The 21,871-nt window shown below is 43.6% G+C and overlaps 1 protein-coding gene across 1 annotated transcript in view; it reads left to right on the forward strand.

Annotated features, from left to right (window-relative positions):
• MUSK (muscle associated receptor tyrosine kinase) overlaps positions 1-21,871 on the forward strand; it is a 51,975-nt gene that overhangs the window by 9,890 nt on the left and 20,214 nt on the right. The window contains exons 6-9 of the mRNA XM_027904166.1: positions 12,875-13,028; positions 16,847-17,006; positions 17,411-17,414; positions 21,373-21,639. Of these exons, the coding sequence (XP_027759967.1) occupies positions 12,875-13,028; positions 16,847-17,006; positions 17,411-17,414; positions 21,373-21,639 (585 nt within the window). The remainder of the gene's footprint in view (positions 1-12,874; positions 13,029-16,846; positions 17,007-17,410; positions 17,415-21,372; positions 21,640-21,871) is intronic.

A 21,871-nucleotide genomic window follows, 5' to 3' on the forward strand; every position in this document is an offset into this window, starting at 1 on the left:
GAGGGAGAGGGAGAGGGAGAGGGAGAGCTTTTCTCATTGTAGACTTGAACATTTTCTGCATACTAAACTGAACACCAGATTGATTTTTCAGTTTCTGGTCTTTATATGCTCAGTGTCCATCTCTTATGTACAGGAGATATTTGCTTTGTGGTATAAATTATCATCAGTTTTAGGGTGCTGAGATCTGTGGACTGCAGGGAAATCCAAACATAGGTAAAAAGGCATTCTATCTTCCTGAATCCTGTAGGAGAATTTGGGTTGTGCAAGGGTTTGTAGAGTGAGTGGAGGAATGACTGATTCAGTACATAAACTAATTTTTATTTCTGATTCAGAATGACCGTACTGTAGAAAATGCAGAAGGGTCTCCATTTGCCTAGTAAGCTTCAAAAGATTGCTGTAGGTTACATTTGGCCTGGGTGCAATCTCATTTCTAGAGGACCATTGACATCTGGTAGCAGGATCAGGTATATTAGATGCAACTACAAATTACTGTAGGTCTGCTGTTTCCCTAAAAAATGCATTAATTTTTTTGAGGTTTTTTTTTTCCTTTCTCTCTTTTTAATATTTTTACATACAGATTTTGAGTGTGTCTGAAATTCCTTAAATAGCTTTAAATCAGGAAGGTAGCTCTTCTTAATCTAGATTCAGAGCTGTACTTCTCCCAAGATAAAAGTGATGAGGCAAAATGAAAACAGTTGGATCTTGATGTAAACAGCTTGGGTTCTTACCCCCATCACTGAGGCAACGGGCAAAGGCTTTCCAAGGGTTAAACTGTAAATGGCAAATACTTGGTGCCATGCGCAAAAACATCCCTCCCAGGGCCTCAGTCATTGAGATTTTATTGCTCCAGACCTACCAGAGCCAGTTAGGGAACCTAAAAGCAGGCTGGAATTGCACCAAAATCCAGGCTGCTAAGGTAGATATCTTGTTTTGTCCCTATGTCCAGAATTATGCAGTGGCCTGTTAATTCAAGGAATGGCAAAATATTCCACTAATATCCTACTTGAAAAGGAGAGCACTTGTGCTCTTTTTAAAATGAGGAAGATTAGTTCCTAATTAATCAACGGGACCTCAGTGCTCCCACAAAAGCTATGCCCTCACATTCCCTGCATGTGTTGGGTGAACAAAGAAATGCTGTTCTTCAGGATCACCTTGGTTTTGCTGGTAGAACACCTATATAATATATTTAATTTCAGGCTGTCACCCCAAAATAGACTGAGGCATGTTTGGTTTACATTTTTGGCTTCCAAAATCCAAAGCTATTATTTCTCACTGCAGCTTTCTGTGTGTTCAAATCCCTTCCTCTCATAGTACTTTAGATTAATTTTCATGCATATTTAGTTCACATACATATGCATACATATACCTGTGTATACATGGAGGTGCAACCCCTGCCCCCATGCATCACCCCCACATAACTCCTTTATTACTATTTTTAGTATCTCTCCCCTCCTGTCTCTCCTGCCCCCTTAGTTACAGCATTTTAAAATAACTCTAAGTAAATAATATACTAAAATTACTCAAAGCAGGAAAACTACACTCCAATAGTAGTGTTTGAGCATACACCGTGTTCACAAAACTTGTGAAAATTGCTGTTTATTGCTTCTTTAATAATACTACAATATTTTTCCTTAAATCTTGGTGTTAGTGTTCACTGGAATGCACAATGGGGTTTAATATTAAAATAAAATGACTAAGCATGGCTGGATAACTATGAATGTTTAATTCCAAGGCCAGTGCTCATTCAAAGAGCAAATGTTTATGCCTAGCTAAATCTAGATCATGCAGAATCTGATTTCTGTTGTGAGCTTCCATTTTAATGGGTCCAGCATTGGTCCTGTATGGTGTCCCACCCTTAAGGGGAAGGGAACATCCAAGATTCATAGCTCCTCACTGAAAGGAATGACAACAGTCAGAGAGTTCGCAAAACTTAAAAGCTTAAAAAGTTTTATTTGTAAATTACACATTTGGCATGGGAAATTTGTTTGTTAATCCCTGACTTCCTACATCAGCACCAGGAAACGAACCCGGGTCTCTGCAGTGACAGTGCAGTGTCTTTTCCCCTAGACCACCGGGGGCTTGCTGGTCGGGGCCCCTCCCCGGGCAGATGGAGCTCGTTAGCCCTGTAAGGCAATCCATCTACGTCCTGAGGACCTCGCTGCCACCGTCCAAGCGTGCTTGGCCCCGGCAGATGAACCTCAGGATTAAAGGGTGGGCTCAGTTCCGCGCACACTGTGTCTCACCTAAAAAGTCCAATGCGCAGGCTGGAAGGTGGAAAGACCTTCCCCGGTTCTTCGTTCGCGAAGAGACTGGCCATTCACATCAGCACACAGCAGCAGGTTTTGGATAAAGAGGTGGAATGAAAGGGAAGGGAGCGAGAGAGAGAGGTGGATTTAAGAGTGGAAGAGAGAAAGAAGTTACTAAGAAGTGCTTCTCCACTAGTGTTCTGGTTTATATCTCTGCAGAAGCTGTATGACTGTACTGCGTTGCCTTTCCCCCATTTGGTTCCTTTAGTTACAACCCACTCAAATTATGAAAAAAACGACTAGTAAAAATACTGGCATGAAGAAGAAGCGCAATAGGCAGAAACAAGCCTTCTCCATACTACTCTGCAAAGTGAAACAAATAATCGACAATCAGTCTGCTGGGCCAATTAAAATTAGTGTGTGAATGGGACTTGTTCTTGCTAATGTAAATCCAGAGAGGTCTGCAAAAGGTAATATGTGCACTGAGATAAAGGAACAGTATTGTAATCTTGGCTGTTTGCCAAGAAATGTGTTTTTAATTTCCTGGAGGCCACATTTCTGACCTGCAGTTTTGTATTCATTTTCTATCATCTTAAGGATTTTGCTAACTAGCTGTTTAATCACTTCTTTATCAGTTTTGATAATGTACACTTCTGCTAACCATAGAAGAGCATTTAAATACTCAATGAAATAGTACATTGCCAAAGGATTTCTAAAAATTTCCTGTTGGTTGCTGTACTGATGCCCAAAATGAATCTCTGGCTGAAGGATTCCTGGACGAATCCACGATTCAGGACTATGGTAGAATAGAAACATTTGCTGACTTACCTGATCTGTAGTTCACACAGATGTCTGAATGCTGAAGTTTATTGACAAGATGTTGTCTGAGGTGGCTAAGATATTCCATGCAGTTTCACCCAAAGATCACTCCTTTAGAAACAAATATGAGAGCAGCTATTGCCTTCAGTAGTGTTGTCATCCTCAAGTGCAGAAATTCCCATTGATATCAGTGAAAATTCAGGGCAGGGTAAAGACTTTTCAGTTGTCTCAAGAATGTTTTTTTTGGACCTTGTCTGAGCATTTGAAACCTGTAGTGTTTGCAAGACCTTTATCTGTTTTTTTCCTTCACGCATTGGACAGTTGTTTATGTAACATAGGCTGTAGAACAGGAGGAATTTTGGTTTTCATTGGTATTCCCAGTGACACTGATCCAGTCCACTAGCAGGACCAGTTTCACAAAAGCTGAGAAAGAGCTCCTCAGGTTCAGCTTCTGGGCCTTCTGCCTTAAACTGTACACCCTCTGTAGTCCCCAAGATTTGAAGTGTATAACAAGGATATTCTTCATATCCATTATGAATGAATTATATGATATTAAAAGACTAAATTTAAAGCCATGAGCTCTTTCCTGGTAATGGAACATGCCAGTTATGAACATGCTTGTCACTCAGACACAGAGAGAAGCTGCCTGGTATTTTTTTTTCTTAATATGAGAAATAAATTCCACTGGATAGTTTTGCTTTAATCTCTTGCTATCTTTTTCAGATGTTGTGCTTATTACCAATATTCAAAGTATATGTCATTCCTTCATCAAATAAGAAGTATCTATTGAAGAACAATCATAAACCACTAAAATTTGTGATGATTTACAGGCTTCATTGCCTGACCTATGCTCAGTTTTTTGCTTTGTTTTGGAGAATGTTTCATTCTCTCCTCAGGAGAAGGAAAGGGCCACCCTGTGAATTAGTAGAATGGGTTCTTCTCTTATATGTTCTTTGTTCTTCAAAATAAAAAAAGTCACAAAAGAAATTGAAAAATTGATCATGAATTTCGTCCATTTTAGAAGTATCAACTGTTAAAAAATGAGGCATAAAGCCATGAGCCACATGTTCTATCCCTAGCCTTATTTTTAGCTTCAGCTATGGAAAGAGTATTTTCTGGAAAGTAATGGAGTTATTGTCATTGGAATCTACAAAGGGTTGTGATGGATTGGGCACTAACACAGTTCAAGGCAGAATGTTCTTCTGAGAGGTGTCCTTCCAATCCAACAGAAACATGTGCGTGGCAGTCCTCTGATGCAGAAAGATAGTAACTGGTCTATTAAGACTTTATGTGCAAAAGGTTTTTTTAACCCTGAGGATGAAGAACAACCTTCCTGTTGTGCCTTTTTAGGTGTTGTACTCAGCTAGTGAAACCTCTGAATTCCCAGTTTGTCTAGTGATGTATTTTTAATGTTGAAAAAAAAAAGAAAAAAGCAATAACTATGAGAAATGTGAAAGGATAATACGTACAAATACATAAAGTGAAAGGAAAGGCTACACAGATAGTCCTGGTGGTCATGGACTGAGTTAGATGCATCTTCACCTTGTGATTTGCGTGAACTGAGCTTGATCTTCGGCCTGCGGCACCAGAGAACTGTGGAATTCAGGAGTTTTGGAATATACAATTTGATAAGATTTCATTTTAAAGCCACCACTCTACAGAGACATATCTAGAAATTAGCAATCATAAATCTTTAAGGAAACAAACAAGCAAATTACCCAGGACAAGGTGCTAGAAGATCCAGTACGTTTAACAAGAAACAAACTCAATTCTTCGTGGATTTCAGAACATTTTTGGACCACATCTTCTCTGCAATTTCTAAGAGTCAGAATGGGATCAGTTTGTAGATCTTCATTTAAGTATTAGGGGAAATTTCTTCGTGGAAATTCTGATGCCAGCACTGAGGAAGAGTCTTTGGCTCTTCTGTGAATAGAGAAAGAAACTCTGGCATTGGATTGCCTTCCCTATCTGCATTGATGTTGGTGTATGTACCTGCAGGCTGTGTCCTACAACAGTAAATGGTGAACGCTGCAGTCTGCTGTTAAAAATTGCAAGAGGTTTTGGGGAGGCACCATTACAGGGAAAGAACAAGCTTGCCTGTAATTACACCAAGGTATTTGACTGGCCTCAGCAAGGTGGCATGGGTGTAACTGAAAGCCCAGAATATTTCATTAAATCTCCTCCTACCTATGGCATTCACCGTAGTCATCCCGAGGATCTCAGATGCCGCAGATACAACCATATCCCTAATTACAGGGTAACAGGGCAAGCTGCAGGAGAAAGAAAACAGCGCCAGACCTTCAGCAAATGAACAAACAAGCATGAGATATTCGATTTACTCCTGGGTCTTGCTATGCTGTGACACTGGCAGGAGGTGCGTGCTGCCTTCAAGTAATTGTCACAGGGTGGTTTCCTGCACTGCAGTGCAGGCCTCTTGCAAGCATGAGGCTTCTGACAAGGCATGAACATACAATTCTTTAAGAAGCATTTGAGCCTGCTATTTCCTTTTGCAAAAAACTCTTTCCCTTAACAGAGGGTTTGGAAAAGCACTTAAAAATATATATGAAGTTCTCACATCATTGCATGAGTTGTGGTTTAAAAAAAAAAAAAGGCAGATAAAATTCTTCTGTGTTTTAAACTGTTGGCTAGCTGGGAAGTGTATGCTTCTCACACAGCAGCAAAAGGAGTAGAAAATAAAGAATATCTGTAGCTATCAGATAAAGGGTGTCAGAGCAAACTGAGACAACTACCCTGAACTGACTGCAGCCTCAGGTAGCCCCCCACAAAAAAGGTATATCCAACATGGAGTTGAGAATTTGCAAAAAGATGGATCTCTCAGGTAGGAGGGACTAGCTGTGTTTTCAACATTGAAAATCAAGTATGCATGACGGGTAAGGTGAGCAGGGAACAGGCTAATTGCTGTCACGCAAAACAAGAAACATCCTAGCAGCACTTTAAAGCAGATGAAAGGAAGTACTTTTCATGCAATTACATTTATGGCACTGCTGTTAGCCTTTGGTGGAGACCAGATGTCAGGATGCTGCAGGGCTTATCTCATTTTTGGGTATCCCAGTGATTCCCATAGTGGCCTGCTCAATTCCTGAGAGTGAGAAAGGGAGAGAGAGATTTGTGTATAGCCGTGGATATCTCAGTACGTGCAGACAGACTGGTAGCCTTGGCAGCAGTCATGATGGGTTGTGATCACAAATGGAATAAGCAAAGGAATTGCTCCTCGACTCAGGAGGCTGGGAACTTCCTTTGCAGTTTCACATGCAGTAATGGGTAATGGCAGAGTTAAATGGCACACGATACATCTCTGTACTGTAGAAGAGACATGGGGAGGCTTAAAAGGGTCTTTCCTTCAAAGAAACGAAACACACATATAAAACCAGTACTGACATGAAAAGAATTTCCTTGTTCATTTCCTTGGGAAGTAATCTGAACATGCTATCCTCACTTGTCCTTGAATCTGATGTTCGCTCTGTATATAGAGATGAACACTTGTACAGAACAGGTTTTATATAGTTACACAGGATATAAGCTATCTATTTACATTTTACTCCTGGTTATTATATCGTTGCATATTTGCGGTGTCCTTTTAGGATTCCAGAGACATCTACATGCAATGTAAAGTCTTTCACAGCTGAGAAGTTAGTGAATGCTGTGCTTAACATGAGTCCTTCTGCTGATGCAAATTGTCCCACCATCCATAAATCTGGGAGTTCATCCTAGAATAAAGTTATCTTGAAAAGTTATTGCCTTGCTAATAAAAACTTGCTTTGATATTAGACACCAGAGCTTTGAATTTGAGGGGATATGCTTCAGGATGCAGATGATGTGCTTTGCTCTATTTCCCTTCCACACGGATTTTAAGTTGTCCCTGCTGTCTCTCTCACAGCCTCAGGCTCCAGGTTGAGTATCTATGTATTGCTGTGCAGTCTGGTCTGTGCTGCATGATGTATTAAGGACTACTACAAGCCTCAGGCCAACCATATCACGTATCAGGAGCCAGAAGAGCTTGGAAATTTTGAGATTTTGTACAAAATGTGGATATTTCAGATGCACTGGAAGGTTATCCTCCCAGGTAACCATGATAACAGGGTGAGGGGCAAGTGAATGATAATGTACTGCTTGCTTACAGCTCTTCCTCAGCTTGCTCTCTTGGGGCCCATACCTAATAGTACTGTCCCTTGAGAAATAATACAGTGGTTGTGTGCATTTCCTATGGCGTTTGTACATTTCTTTTTCTTTTGATAACTTGTATACACACAGTTCTAGCAATAAGCATGTTTGGATATGGACTAAATAAAAATAGGTAAGCAATTTGAAAGAGATAAGAGGAAGTGTCTCATATCAGCTTTGCCTGAGCCATTTTGCTCCTCCTTATGTTTACTTGGTAGACTTGCAGAAAAGATAAATATTGCCATTTTGGTAAGAAATAGTTGGAGATCAAAGTGAAACTGACCTTGTGGTTATCTTGGGATTTAATTATTAAGGTATCAGTTTTGGAAGTGGTAAGCCATGTGCAGAGCCTGCTGCTGCTGCTGTTGAGAGAGGAGTTATTAACCATCCTTACTGAAGAATTTCTTTGTTCACCAAGCTGGGATTTGGTCCTGTCATGTCAGCTGCAGAGACTGTGCCTTGCTTGTTCAGCCCTGGCTCTCGGAATGTGATTAGCTGCTGCACAGCTTGGCACGGCTGTCTCTGTGACTTCTGATCCATGAATATGGTGTGTGGCCTGTTCTTGGCCCTGGTATTTCAAGGATTTTTTTGATTTTACACAGGTTATTTCATGTCGGAAAACACAAATGCTGTGGCTTTCTATGGGCTCAAAAACGTATTTATCAGACCTCCCCTCAGCTCTCACCTCCAGTGGGAAGGAAATGGTAGCCCCTCTACTTGTTACCTCTCCTTGACTGCCTAGTTTAGACTTGTCAGGAAATGTGAATGGATATGAGATGAATGAATCTGAATGGGGTTTTAAACAATTGGACTTTTCACTGGCAAAAGTCTGCAATCACAGTGGCACAAGTTCATAGTTCTTCAGAGCATATAGGTGGCAAGCATAAATGATTTTTTATGGATTAGTAAGCAAAGTCCCAGCCCAGAGAACATTATCCTCTGTAGAGAAATCATTTTGATCGCTCATGCTTCAGGTATGAAACAGCTACAGGAACACTGGCAAACACAAACAAAAAAATGCTTGCAGTTTTGGTCCTAAGTGCTTACACATGAATTTTGCACAGTGCAAAGTCTTTACCAGGGTATTTATACCAGAAAAGTTTCTGAGACAATATGCAGCTTATTCCTGCAGCAATGTAGACACATTGGATCTTAACACAGCACCAGCTGTACCAGAGGAAAATGTGTTTTCCACAGAGAATTTGCCTCTATCCACCGTGTTTTGCAGCTTAGCTGGGAGAAAAAAAAAAAAAAGCATAAGACATGGTTGCAGTCACCCAAAAGGCCATTTTTCATGCCATAAAGAAACGCTGGGGAAAGGGGAGCAGGTTGAGGTATCAGATCTGGCACTATGGACAAACTGGATCTGGCTGACAGGTAGGGGCAGGCTTGGTCTGTGGGGGGAAGGGAGTGTGCATCAACTGTTGCCAGGTGGTTGCCAACACAAGCTTAGCTCCTGGTGGTTTTATCTTGATTTGGACTATCAGGGATGCTTTACTCTGTGCCAGGACTAACAATAAATTCTTGGACGTGAACACATGTGGATGTTGACAGGCTGGGTTAATTCATGTATATGAGCAAGTGTTGCTCGTGTTCTGTGAAAACTCGGGTTCACCAAAGCTACAGTAGGCTTTTTAAAAATACGACCTGTCCCATGCCCCAAAACAAGTGTTTGAATGGTCCTGGTGCTCTGGGCATCACTTTGTCCTTTCCCAAAAGCAGCAGCATGGCCCCAGGCCACCTAGGCAGCTGTCTAGCTGTGACTGACCCAATCCAACCTGCTTTAACAAAAAAACAGGCCTTATCCAGACAGAGGGCAGGCTCTGGCAGGATTGCAGGATCAGGCCCCAAACACGGGAAATGAAACATAGCTCAATCAAAGGCAATGGGAAAACAAAGTCACCTGGAAAGAGTTAGCCATTCAAAGTGGGGGCAGGGTGGAGAGGGGCCAGGGGAAGGGGGTGCTGCTTTAATCTTTTCATGATATAAAAATTTTGTGACTGAATTAAAGCCCTACTGTTTGGACTGGATGATGTTACACAATTCTCAGAAACAAGAGCAGCTGGCTGTGGTACAGATACCTCCTAGCAAGCCTTGCAGTGCACAGCACATCATTTACCAGGGCTGTAAAAGAAAGGACGTTTATTAGGGGGCTTGGGAGTGAAATTTGACATACTGGCTTGGCTTTTAGCTGGCTGTATTTCATTTACAGCTCCTCTGGTTTTTTGTGGTTTTTTTTTTCCTGCTTAAATAAATAAATATATAAATGAAACTCTCTTTGCCTGCCTTTCCTAACTGCTTTTTAGCATGCCTTTGGGTAAATCCGGTGCTGAGAGCCTGGGGGTCTTGATGTGAATTTTGCCAACCTTGTGACAGTGTAGCTACACAGGCAAAGGTCCTGCCAAAATCCACCTTGAAGAGGATCCAGAAAAGGGAGACAAGTAATGGAGTCGATAAAAATCACCTGACTTTCAGGAATTTTCACTCTGAGGAAAAAGTGAGAACAAAACAATGTCCTGAGCCCACCAAATAACGTGAATTTTACAAACATTTATTGCTATCTCCTGATCCTTCCTCTTCCTACCTTTCACTCACCTCTTCCCATCGGCTGCACCATTAGATTTGCTATTTCTTCCTTGCCTTTCTCTCTTTCTTTCTTTGTGTAATTCAGTGGAGAGAAGAAAGTATAAATCAGAGTTTTGGGGGCTGGGTTCTGCCATTTAACCACAGGACAGATCTCCCTGCTGATGCAGTTGCCAAAATGGACCTGAGCTCATCCTGGGGGTCTTAACCTATTTTGCACTGGTGGAAGGTGACACTGGCTGCCCTTACACAATCTGTCCTGGCTTTCCCCCAGCACCCAAGTCCGACAGCAATGGCAGTGCATTGGTCATCCACCCATAAGTGATGGGGCTGAGAAATAGCTGATGCTATTATTTTTAATGCTGTTTCCCTAAGTGATTAAGAGCCCTTTAGAAAATGTGCCCCTGTGCATGCCAATGAGCTGTCCCTGTTGGGACCTGGGGAGTCCAGCCCTTATCCCAGGAAATTTCTCATTTAAAAATAAAATAATGTAACTATCATCCCCCAAGGTTATTGCAATAATAGTATCTACAGCTAAATACTTAAGCTAAATAGCTAAACTTTAAGTAAAAGACTTTTTGAAAATATGCAAATGCAAGTACTTGAAATGTTAAAGAATTAAATATGTAACTTCAGTTCTGAAGGTCCTGGAAGTAAACACGGTGGCACTGGGGACAGCAGCAATTTCAGTTCTTCTACACTTTGGAAATCACCTTATTTTCTTGTAGGCCACATTTTATTTAGCCATTCCTCCAAGGAGTACTTCCCACAAGAAACGTGAATGTGTAGCAGCTGTTACTGGATTTTTTTATCCCTGTATGTGGTATTTTAAGATTGAATGGCCTGGCCCTTTGCCTTCCCTATGCTGGCAGATAGCTCTCAGGCAGCAGATAGCTCTCTAGCAGCGTGCTAGGCTACTAAAGGAAGTGCTATGATCAGTGCTGGTGGGAGGACCTTGGGAAGTGGGATGCAGATTTCTGGCCTCTCTATAGGCACCATGCCATGCATGAGCTGGAACAGCCACTGTGGCTTTGCATGCTGCCTGTGCTATTGTCATTTTCAAAGTGTGCTTTTTTTATTCCTGGTTTAAAGGTCCTAGCAGATCTTGGGAGAGCAGCCAGTACAGAGGAGGGCACATGTACCAGTATGACTGAGTGCTGGTAGTTAGTCACTCTGGTATTAACTAAGCTGGGCAGGATCTGAGCAGCAGAGTCATCACGTGGGCAGGGTCCTAACAGCACACTGAGCAGCATGAGAAAAACACTAAGGGCTGCATTCCACTCTGGGAGCTAAGTGCTGGCTTCGGCAGGAACCATGAGAATGTAACTGCTGCCAGGGGATAGGCCCAAAGTTTAGTATTTCTCCAAATGAAGTATAAAAGTAATTATGAGCTTGGCCTGCAACACTCGGCTCCGAATTCATAACCATCTGGTGCTAATGGCCTGAAGAAAAACTTCAGGGAAAGGTTTCATTTTACTTGATATTCATCAGAAAAGTCCCTGGCCAGGGACTGCAGCTTTGCTCATTAGTGATGGAGGTTCATAACTGCTGTCTCGCTGAGGTGTAGCAGGGTGCAGAAGCCTGATGCTGCTCTGCTTTGGCTTCAAGCAAGTGGCACTGAGCACAGGCAGTGATGCTGCTTGGAGCACACAGAAGAATTAACAAACTCAATATAAAGTTTATCCTCCCTCCATTTTCACTTCAATGACATTAAATTTAATCTTCCTAAAAAAACTCTGCCAAGGAACTTACTGAATGACTATGCTCCTAAGACAAAAAGGTTTGCATGCTGAAATTAACTCCCAGTGTTACCCATCCATGAGGAAAAGCTGTTTTTAGGCTCTTTGTTAAAACAAATCTCAGTCCTATTCCACGTCAGAACTAGGTGAAAGGACTATGTATTTTTTTCATTCCAGCTGAAATTTTGCAAAGCCTTCCCATCCCAAATATTGAGATCAGATATTCTGTTTCTGAATAGGACAGACAGAGACACAGAAGTCTGTGATACTGATAGAAAAAGGGACAAACAAGATATCAGGCTTGTCTGACAACTCCAAGAGAAACTCCTCTGCCTACTAAAGTTTCTGATGGAGACTTTTAGTCATTGCTGTGCAGCTCAGAAGGTGTTACTCACTAAGCATGAGAAACAGGAGTAAGAAATGGCAGAGCTATTCAGCCTGCTTCTGTACAGACATTATGGTATCTCCATTAAAAATTTTGGGTCAAAACTCAAATGTTCCAAGTGGGAAATATCTCTTTGCTTTCCTCTATGTGGTCCAAGTACAGCAGCTTGTGAAGACCATCAGAATTGTCATTCTGGATTGAAGTAGGTTTTCAGCAAAAATACTTCAGTTGTTATTTACGCCCCACCAAAGAAAAAAATAAAATTTCTCAGGGACAGGAGAGCGCTTATCTTCAAACTGCCCAGTAATCCTATTGCCACAAAAGAAGCAAGAGCAGTGGACATGAGAAGTCACTTTAAAAATCTGCTTTCCTACTGTAATCTCATCTTTAAGTCTTTGTCAGCCATTCCTTTTTAATGCAATGTTAGACTCTCTCCCCTTAGGGCAGCTTGTCGCGGCAATGAAAATGTTGCTGTTTGTGGCACTCCATGGCAAGTCCTAATCACTGTGATCAGACTTAGGAGTTTATCTGACCCTTAACCTTCATGGTACATGTCCACGTTGGTGGTCCTCCTTGGTTTTGAGCAAATTTTGCAGGAGGTCACTCTTGGTAGGGCAGCATGGTAAGTTGAGTGTTTGCTGTAAGCTGTTCCACTTGCATGCTACTGAGGGCTTTGCCCTCGATTTTCTTGCACATTACCTCCTCTACATCAAATCGATGTAGAAATTTCCAGGGGTAAAATTTTGGTCTGTAATGTAACCACTCTGGCCACTTTTTTTCTCCTTCTCATCCCTCTCCCAAAACTCACTGGGAAGTTTATGCTATTCTTTTCTTTTGCTCATGGAGCTGAGGCTTATATCAAGACATACTGGGGAGGGAGCACCCCAATGCCAGCACCATCGTCAGCTTTACATTACTGTTCAACTAGCACCTTTGTCTTCTCTTGCAGTGTTTGCCAGAATCCTGAAGGCTCCCGAATCCCAAAATATCACCTTTGGTTCTGTGGTGACCTTGCGGTGCACAGCAACCGGCCTTCCAGTCCCTACTGTCACCTGGCTGGAAAATGGGAAAGCTGTAAGTGCCTCTTTTGCATGCTTTTGGCCCTAGAGGCCTGCTAGCAGACAGAAGCCCAGCCCAGGGATTAAAATGCAGGTTGTGAGCCAGCACCAGTGGTTTCTATTCCTGCCTTGCTTAGCACCTTGTTGTGCAATCTGATTGCACCTCACCTCTCTCCTGCAGTTTTCTCCTCTGAAAAACGCTCTTCCCCTTCTCCAGGGTGTTGCATGAGTGAATTTGTTAGGATCTGGAAAGCTCAAGCTGGAGGGTGCTTTAGACCCTTTCAAACTTCCTCCAAGCCAGGGTTTCTAGGACTTTATTGTGGGTTTAAGTGTACCTGCAGCTATCTTCCCTTTCTTTTCTTCTAATGTGGTAACAAAAATATGGCAAAATTGCTCATTTTACAAAATAACAAACCCCAAGGAGTTAGATAGGGCCAACTGTCACGGAGCAAAATACCCATGTTTCCACAGCATATTTGCAGAAGAGAATAGACATGAAATGTTCTAGACTGACCTAGGTGATGCAAAGAAGTATGTCACCAATTTGTTACTGGCTAGAACCGTGTCATCAAAAAAGGCACATTCCTTCAGTGGCAGGCACCAAGAGATGCAAACCCCCTATATCTCACAGGAAATTGTTCTGTGATTAATGATCCTGACCATTTAAAATAGGTGCTTGCTTTGAATTTGTATGGGCTTTCATGCCTGTGTGTAGGCTATTGCAATGTCTTCACTTCAGCTGAGCTGAAGAGCTGCTTGACATCCAATAGTACCTCTGCAGGAGTGAGCAGTGCACCACAGTCACAGCAGCTCTGAAGCCTGAGCCTGCCACGGGTTTCCTCTAGTCTTCATATGGTTAGGGTGAACACGTTTTATACTCTCTGTGGTCTTTCAACAGCTTTTTTAAGAATGTGAGCCCCAGGGTGCGATGCTGTGGAGGCACGTGGAGCATCCTCTGACCGCAGGCTGGCAATTTGCATCCTCCCTTTCTCACTGACCCCCTGTCCTTCTGACCACAGGCAGGTCATGACCATTCCTGTGGACTTGCTTGTCCAACAGGACCAATAAATTCTTGTGTTCAAATTCCTTACTTCAGGGGGCTATCACCATCCTGGTCTGTATCTCTTCTTCCCATGTATTAAAATATGTTATTAAGGCCCCTGGGTTACTTAGCAGGCTGTTTTGCCTTCCTTACCCCCTCTAAACTTTATGGTGTCCTCTAGTCTGATTAGGGCTAATAGTCCCTCAAGGGTGGTAGGAGAACAGCAAAGGGATCAGATCCGCCTCTGCAGAGACTTGTGGATCCTCAGTGGTTTCTGACATGATTTCTGACAGTATTAATTTTTGAGACAACTGCAAGTGTTTATTTGACTTCTTCCCCATTGGGGTTGGAACCTTTGGCAGGGGTTTGGCAGGGGGAGAGTATTTCCAGAGCACAGACCTGTGCTCTGCCAAGATGCCTGTATGTTCATGGATCTCTGTGTGTGAGATGATGTTCAGTCCCTGCCTGGGGCCACTGCCTGGCTGGTCACATCTGCTCTGCCCCATCCCTGCTCTTCAAAGAGAGGATGGGTCCCAGTCCCAGGACGGCAGTGGTCCAAATTGCCTCATTTTAAATATGGCGTGGAGACCTTAATGAGAGCCTGTTTCTGGGAAAATCAGCAGGAAGTGGGTGGAGTGGTGATAGTGCATTTGAAGGCTGGTTCACAACAACATTAGGAGATGCAGCATTCCTGTGGCATTATGGTCTCTGAACACTGACCTGTAATTGTCCTGAGGCTTAAAGAATGGGATTCTTGCTGAACTTATTGAACTGCCCTTGAAGAGAAGGATGGAAACTCCTCTGTGCAGCAGCTGCCTTGACTACCTAAATAGAAACACAGTTAATTTTCCTCTTGCTACGCACCAAAGGGCATCATGGGCCTTATAATTTGGTTTTCCACACTCCAAAGAATAACTGAACCAGATGTGAAGATGTGAAGAAGTCTCTGGTTTGGTCGTGGCTGAGGTGGTATTTTAAGGGCTAAAAAGAGACCTGTTAGGAAATTTCTCAAGAAATGTATTTGAAAAGGGAAGGGAATCAATTAACACAAGTCTATATCTTGAGGTTCCCAGTAGAGAAAACCACAGTTGGCCAGTGTGGAAGTCCTAGGCACCACTACCCCACATGTTCACCCGTACCATTTTCCATGGTACATGGTGCATACTGCTCATACTGCTTGCAGTTACCTGAGCAACCTCTTTCTTCTGTGTCCAAGCCGGAATGAAAAATCCCAGTTCCCTGTGCTCACCAGGCACAGTCCAATGCTGCCAGACATGGTACACCCAAGGCCTGAAGGGCAAGGAGGGAGAGAAGACTGGATCAGCAAAAGCTGCTCAGAGCAAGCAGCCACAAATCCCAGCTGTATGATGGGAGGCAGGGGCAGCCTATAAGAAATTCTCCTTTTCTGCTGGGAAGGTCTCCACGTTATTATGGTGCTGAGTGGTTTTTGGAGAGAAAAAGATTCTAAAACTAAATCTGACCAGCACTGTAATAAAAGAGATCATTGTGAAAAATATCCCTTGAGTTTCCACCCACTTGAATGGATTTCATAGTATAAGGGTAAAAACATCCCTGGCCACTGTATTAGCACAGTGACTGGCATACCTGGTGCAACACTTACAAACAGTTCTGGTTATTTAGTGATTTCTTCCCATGCACATTCTCTTACCACAACTCCAAGGTTAACTTGAGCGAGGCAAAACAAATATATACTTTTCATCATTTTCTTTTCAGAGAGGATCCAACCTGCTTATATAAGATGTGATACAGCACTGACGTGTTCCTTCTTGCTTTTTCAATTACAGCTGTTAATACATATGGGTATTTCATCTCATTGAAAGATCTCATTGAAAGCACATTTCTACTAACCCTCTGAGAGTCAGATTGATATCTCTGTCTTCTCAATTAGATGCATAGGTAGAGTGCTTTGCTGAGATGGATCCAGGGAGACAATTATCACTGTTCTTAGAGTCAGGTAACACCTCTGGGATCCACAATCAATCACATCTCACTTGAATTACATTTGATGCTTCCTCTCAGTATGAAGATTAAAGCAGGCAATGCTGCTCCTTTCTATTGCCCTTGCAAGGTTGATGTACTATGCCCTCCTACTTTAATGAATTCCATATGAGCAGGAAAGACTTGATAAAATCAAGCCCAACTGACCAAAATTGGCAAGCTCTAACCTCATTTACCTGGGAATTTCTGATCTGGCCAAAATCACCACATTTGCAGCCCCTTCCATATTTCCAGTTGTGAGGCAAAAAAACCTACCAGATATTTGCAGAAGTGTTGGAGCCAGAGTGCCTTCTTTGCTCATGACTACTTCGAGAGTGTGGCAGTAGTTATATTAATCCAGAATCAATGACTTCCAAACTATTTTCTTTTCTTCCTCTATATACCGGATGTCCGCAAAGTCACCTCGTGCCCTTCCTTGCTAAGGCATGAAGAGGCAAATAACCTACTACAAGAAGTCCTGGAGTAATTAGCCAGATAAATTACATGAGCCAAATTGTGACTACGGCCCTCTGGAACTGACAACTAATTGCAAAAATATTGCAGAAGTGTGAAATAGGAGAGACCTTTAACATTTACTTTTGTCTGTGAAGTCAGCTGCTATGAAAGCATGGAAGTAAACCCAGCAGCTTTAGCTCTCTGCCACCTTCATCTGTTTGCCACATCTTTCTCCGCTAATTTAAATGCTTGGGGCTGTAGCTCTTAGATTTTATCTTAGTTTGCTTGTTTGTCCCTTTGTTGGAAATATCACTGCACTGGGCTTTCCACTCTTTTAGGTTTCTGCAGGGTCTGTAATGGAAAGTGTCAAGGACAGAGTGGTTGATTCCAGACTGCAGGTGTATGTCACCCGACCTGGCCTGTTCACTTGCCTCGCCACGAACAAACACAGCAAAACTTTCGGAGCTGCAAAAGCAGCAGCAACCATCAGCATTTCAGGTAGGCAGGGAGTGAAGGGGTCATTAATTTTTTACTCTTGCAATCACAGTCTTAGCTTTTCTGCTGGGAGAGAAGAAAGGGGCGTGAAGTACTCAGGAGGAAGAGGGAAAGCCTTGGAGAGCTGATGGCGTGCACGGGCTTAAATTTGAGTACAAGTGCATCCCCCACTAGGCTATTTCCTCATATATTCTTACACTTTGGAGACTGCCACAGCTGTCATTTCCTGAATGTTTGATGCTGTCTTGTACTTTGTGTCCCAGAAGTGCACTTGGTAAATTCATCCATGTGAAGGAAGTCGTGGCCATGACCCAGCATTGGTATCACCTAACAGCAAAGTGAAAATAGCTTTGAACAGTTTAACTTCACAGGGGGTTGCATCCAGAAAGCAGGGAGGTTGCTGTCAGAGTAGTATCCCGCCATGCCTGAAGTAATCTCTGCTTCCAGAGATATCTCCTAAATGTGAAAAGGATGTTCCAAAGGGAAAAAATACCAAAGGTCAGAGCTGGCTAACAACATTTGGCACACAAAGAAAAAGGTGGCATCTTGTGCCTTCCCTCTTTGGACAGTCAGGGAGGTATAGTTAGAGGAAAGAGCAATCCCACAGGACATGGGATGATAGCCCTGGTCCTTCTTTTAATCAGGCATGCACCTGTTCCGCTCTCTGTGCCCGAGCTGCTTCTTTGTTGAGAAAATAACCATGCCCTTTCTTACACTGGGCATTGAAACCTAGCAGCGAGCTCTGCCCTGTAAGAGACTCAGCACTCGGTGCTGTATTTCACAGCTTCTGTATTTTTTTATTTTTTAACTGTATCTGTTTGTATTTTTCAACTTCTGCTTTTAACCCAGGCAAGTCTTTGTCCCACAAAGCAAAGCTACAAATAGAGTGGGAAGGGCAGGTGCTTTGGGCTGACAGGAGAAGTTGCATTGCTCTCCTCTGGGCTGTCTGTGTTCAGCAGCTGGGGAACAGCCCCCTAGACCTGAGCAGGAGTCTGTCTCAGCCTTGTCCCATCTCACAAGGGTCCCAGGGCAGAAGTGTCCTGGTCCTTGGCTGATGCTCAGTATCTCCTCCCTGTGCTGACACAGCCCAGCTGCCTGTGGCACTCGCAAGCTGGGGGCACCACCATGTGACAGTGCTGCATTTCCAGCCCTAGTTTCTCCTGCCTGTTACAGCTGCTGCCTGAAGTAATGAGTACATGGGTGATTTAAACAGAAGGTGCTATCTGCTAGTTATATAGGATCCAAAGGATTAGAAAAAATATGGGTTTAGAGTGCAACAGTCCACTTCAGCCAGCACTGCAGTCAACAATGCACTTCCTCCTCCTCATTCCCTCTCTCTTTATAGTGTCCAGTGTTGCCCAACATTTCTTCCCCATAAGAAGGTACAAAAAAAAAGGATAGAATTTAGATGCATCCTTTTTCAGACAGCTTACGGTTCTCAGACAGATTTCCTGTCATGGAAATCTTAACTCACATATCTCAGAGGGAGCAGTGAAGTGCCACTGAAGTGTCACTGATGTCTTTTCCATTTCTTCTTTCTCCTGGTTCATCACAATTCCCGGATTTGGTGCGTCTTGGCAGAGTGGAGGTAAGAATGACTTTCTGTGGCTTTATGGAGGTTTTTTCTGGACCAGTGAGAAGAAGAATGATGAACCAAGGGGATTTGGTTAGTTTGGCTTAAATGAAGGGAGAGGGTTTTTGGATGCCAGTCATGCAGATGAGGTTCACCTGAAGGGAACGCTGAGCTCCTTTGCGGAGGACATAATTGGAGACTGAGCTAAGGTAGATAAGGATGATTTTGTATCAAGCAAGCAGTGGATCACACAACAGTAAGGGTGTTTGAAATATGGTAATAGGCAGAATATTTTGTAGTAAATTCTGTTCACAGTTACAGATCCACAACTTTACTTGACCTTATAAATTTACATGGCAAAGCTTAACTGCAAGTTAAACTCCTGCCTAGGTACAGTCAGTAAATATAATTTGGTTTGGTGAGGACCAGGTTAGGGCAAGAGAAGTTTAAATTGGTTCCAAGCAGTTATGGATGGTAAATCCACTTATGCGTGATGAGAAATGCACCTCTGTGTAGTGATTTTTGAAGTACTGAACAATTTAGCTGGATTTTTGATTTTACCCTGTTTCTACATGCTGCACTGGCAGATTGCTCTGGAAGGAAAATGGGAGGGTTAGCCTGGAAGGCGGGCTGGGAGCTTCTGGCCCTCAGAGGAATTAGCAGAGCCTGAGAAATTCTGAGCAAATGGCTTTGCAAGTCTGCTGACACAGACTCCCTGCAAGGGCCATTGCCTCCACCACATGGGCTTGCTAGATTGGTTCAGGAAGTCTGTGAGTGATTAAGTGGCCACCAGTGATGATGGCAGACCTGTGCCTTACACCTGCACCTGCAAAGGTGTGACAGGCATGGGAACAGTGATCAAATGCTCACCTCTTCTGTCCCACAGAAGTTCTCAACATTTGCTGCATGAAATTCCCTTTCTGTGACAGGGCAATGTGAGAAACACATTGTTGCCTCTTCTCGATTGCAGCATGGTCTGTGTCTCCCTGAATGTTTTAGACTAGCAAGGAAACAGCCCAAGCACTGAGAGCTCTTGTCAGGCAGCTTCTGCAGCCCACAGTCAGCAGCACAGCAGCCCCATGCACGCCTGCCCATGCTTTTGCCTCTTGGACACAAGAAGGTCACAACTTTCAGATTAAGCACAATGGGTATCATCAGAAAACTGTAAATAACATGAACCCTGCATGCCAACCACGCTAGAACCAGATCAGTTCTAACAGGGTGCTGGGCGCAGTGAATTACTTTGGGGCAACATGCTGTATGCCAGGGTGATGTCATGGGCTGTGAAACTGCATGCTGTGGGACACTTGTGTCACATGCAGGTGTGTCCATGGAGCCTGGGATGATGCAGGGTGTCACAGCATCACTGCCATTTTGGTAATACCTCAAGGGGTTGGTGCCTTCCCGTATTTTTTAGCCAACACAAAATAGAAGAAAATATAATTTAAAAAAAAATTCACATGGAATCCAAAGCAGAGCAGCTAAAACAGGGCCAGAGAGTGTCATCTGCAAAGGGCAGCATTTGAAAAGGAGAAATGTGAGAATGCTGTGTAATCCCTTGTCCATGTACCTCCAGCTTTCTGAAGAAAAAACAGCAAGAAACCCTGGAGTTAACAATGGGTGATTATTTGGACAGAGGAAAGAAATACAAGGCAAAGATACAAATAGCTCTGTTGACTGCTCCAAATGGTTGGCATGTTGTGAATTGAACTCCCTGACCCCAGTTACGGTGACCGAATGAGCAGTGGGGACAGCTGCACCCCGCCCTCCTCCCTCCCCAGTTTGGCCATCCCCCACACACAGGGAGTCTGTTGTCCCAGCTTTCCCTCCCACACCAAGGGCACTGCATCCCACGGGCTGCCTAGGCAGAGAGGGCACCTCCCCACCCACAGAGCTTGCCACTGCTGGGTGACTGTGGGAGCTACAGCTACAGCTGACCTGTGCACTCCCCCTGCCCTGCTGCTCCCTTTTGATGGCTGTGGGGAAGAAGGGAGGGATCTCCTACCAGACGCAAAAATCACAGGAAAGATAAATAAATGGCCCTCAAATGAGCTGGGCCTACTGTGCTTTTTATTGCTACCCCATAGCTTTGTCTCCATCCTTTGTGGCAGGGGTTTGCAAAGTGGGAGATATGGTTAGGAGAGGAGCAGATGGACCTTGCAGGAAAGAACCAGGAAGAAAAATTCAGAGGCTTGTGCCTTCCTTCTCTCTGTGTCTCCCACCTAAATATGTGTGGAAGTGAGACAGAGTCAGGAGAGATGCAGGAGATGAGGAGGGGCAGGCAGGAGTTTGGTCTGACCTTGTGAAAAATTCCCTGGCACGTGTTGGGTTGGACTTATCTGGCTCTTGCTCATCAAGTCCATCCTAAATTAAACAGTTGTTAGACAGCAGAGCAAAAAACCCCGAGTTATAACAGGGCTGCAGAAGCAGCATGGCTGATGCCTACTGCAGGGAAATTAAAATGTTTTCCCATAGAGCTTAGGGAGAGGGTGAGGGGCCACGCTGGGTCATGGTGGTGTTTGACTGCTCGGTCTTTTGCCCATGTATAATGTTCACAGCACTTGGCAGATCCTCATCTCTGGAGCTCACTAGGGCTCACACCAGGGTACTTTGCAGAAGTTTCACTTTTGGAATATATTAGCTGGTTTTAGTGGTTATAACCATCTACTATCTCCTCTGCCCTCTGTTAGCCTTAGACATTCCACTTTATTCAGAAACAGAGCCTAGGCACTGTGAGCCTGCAGCTATTCAGGGCTGTGAGCTTACTCTGTGTGTGTGTGCTCTTGTCCTCAACAGCAAGCTGTACAAGGGTGATGCAGGTTACTGCAGCACTTACAGAGGTGAGGTGTGCAGTGCTATCTTGGCGAAGAATGCTCTTGTTTTCTTCAACTCCTCCTATGCTGACCCAGAGGAGACCCAAGAGCTGCTTGTGCACACTGCCTGGACTGAACTGAAAATGGTGAGTTCATTCTGCCAACCGGCTGCTGAGTCTCTGCTGTGTAACTACATCTTCCAGGAGTGCAATCCCTCCGGAGCTGGGCCAGCTCCAAAACCAGTGTGCAGGTAAATGAAGAAAAAAATGCTCATATTTCACTTTCATTTCATGGGGATGTGTAGGCAGCTGTGGAGTGGTGAGGGACTGTCCAGGCTTGCGGTAGCATTAAGTGAAGTTAGGCCCTCTAGGTTTGCATAGGTTTTCCCTTTGTGCTCTTCTCTGTACACCCAGATGTGACAGATTCAGCCCTCTCTGTGCTCATTGCTAGGGCATGGACTGAATTCCTTGCCCAACCTTTAT

The sequence above is a fragment of the Empidonax traillii genome, unplaced genomic scaffold (assembly GCF_003031625.1).
Source record: "Empidonax traillii isolate 1590-97213 ecotype Southwest subspecies unplaced genomic scaffold, ASM303162v1 scaffold3:size4013460, whole genome shotgun sequence".
In the NCBI taxonomy this organism is placed as follows: domain Eukaryota; kingdom Metazoa; phylum Chordata; class Aves; order Passeriformes; family Tyrannidae; genus Empidonax; species Empidonax traillii.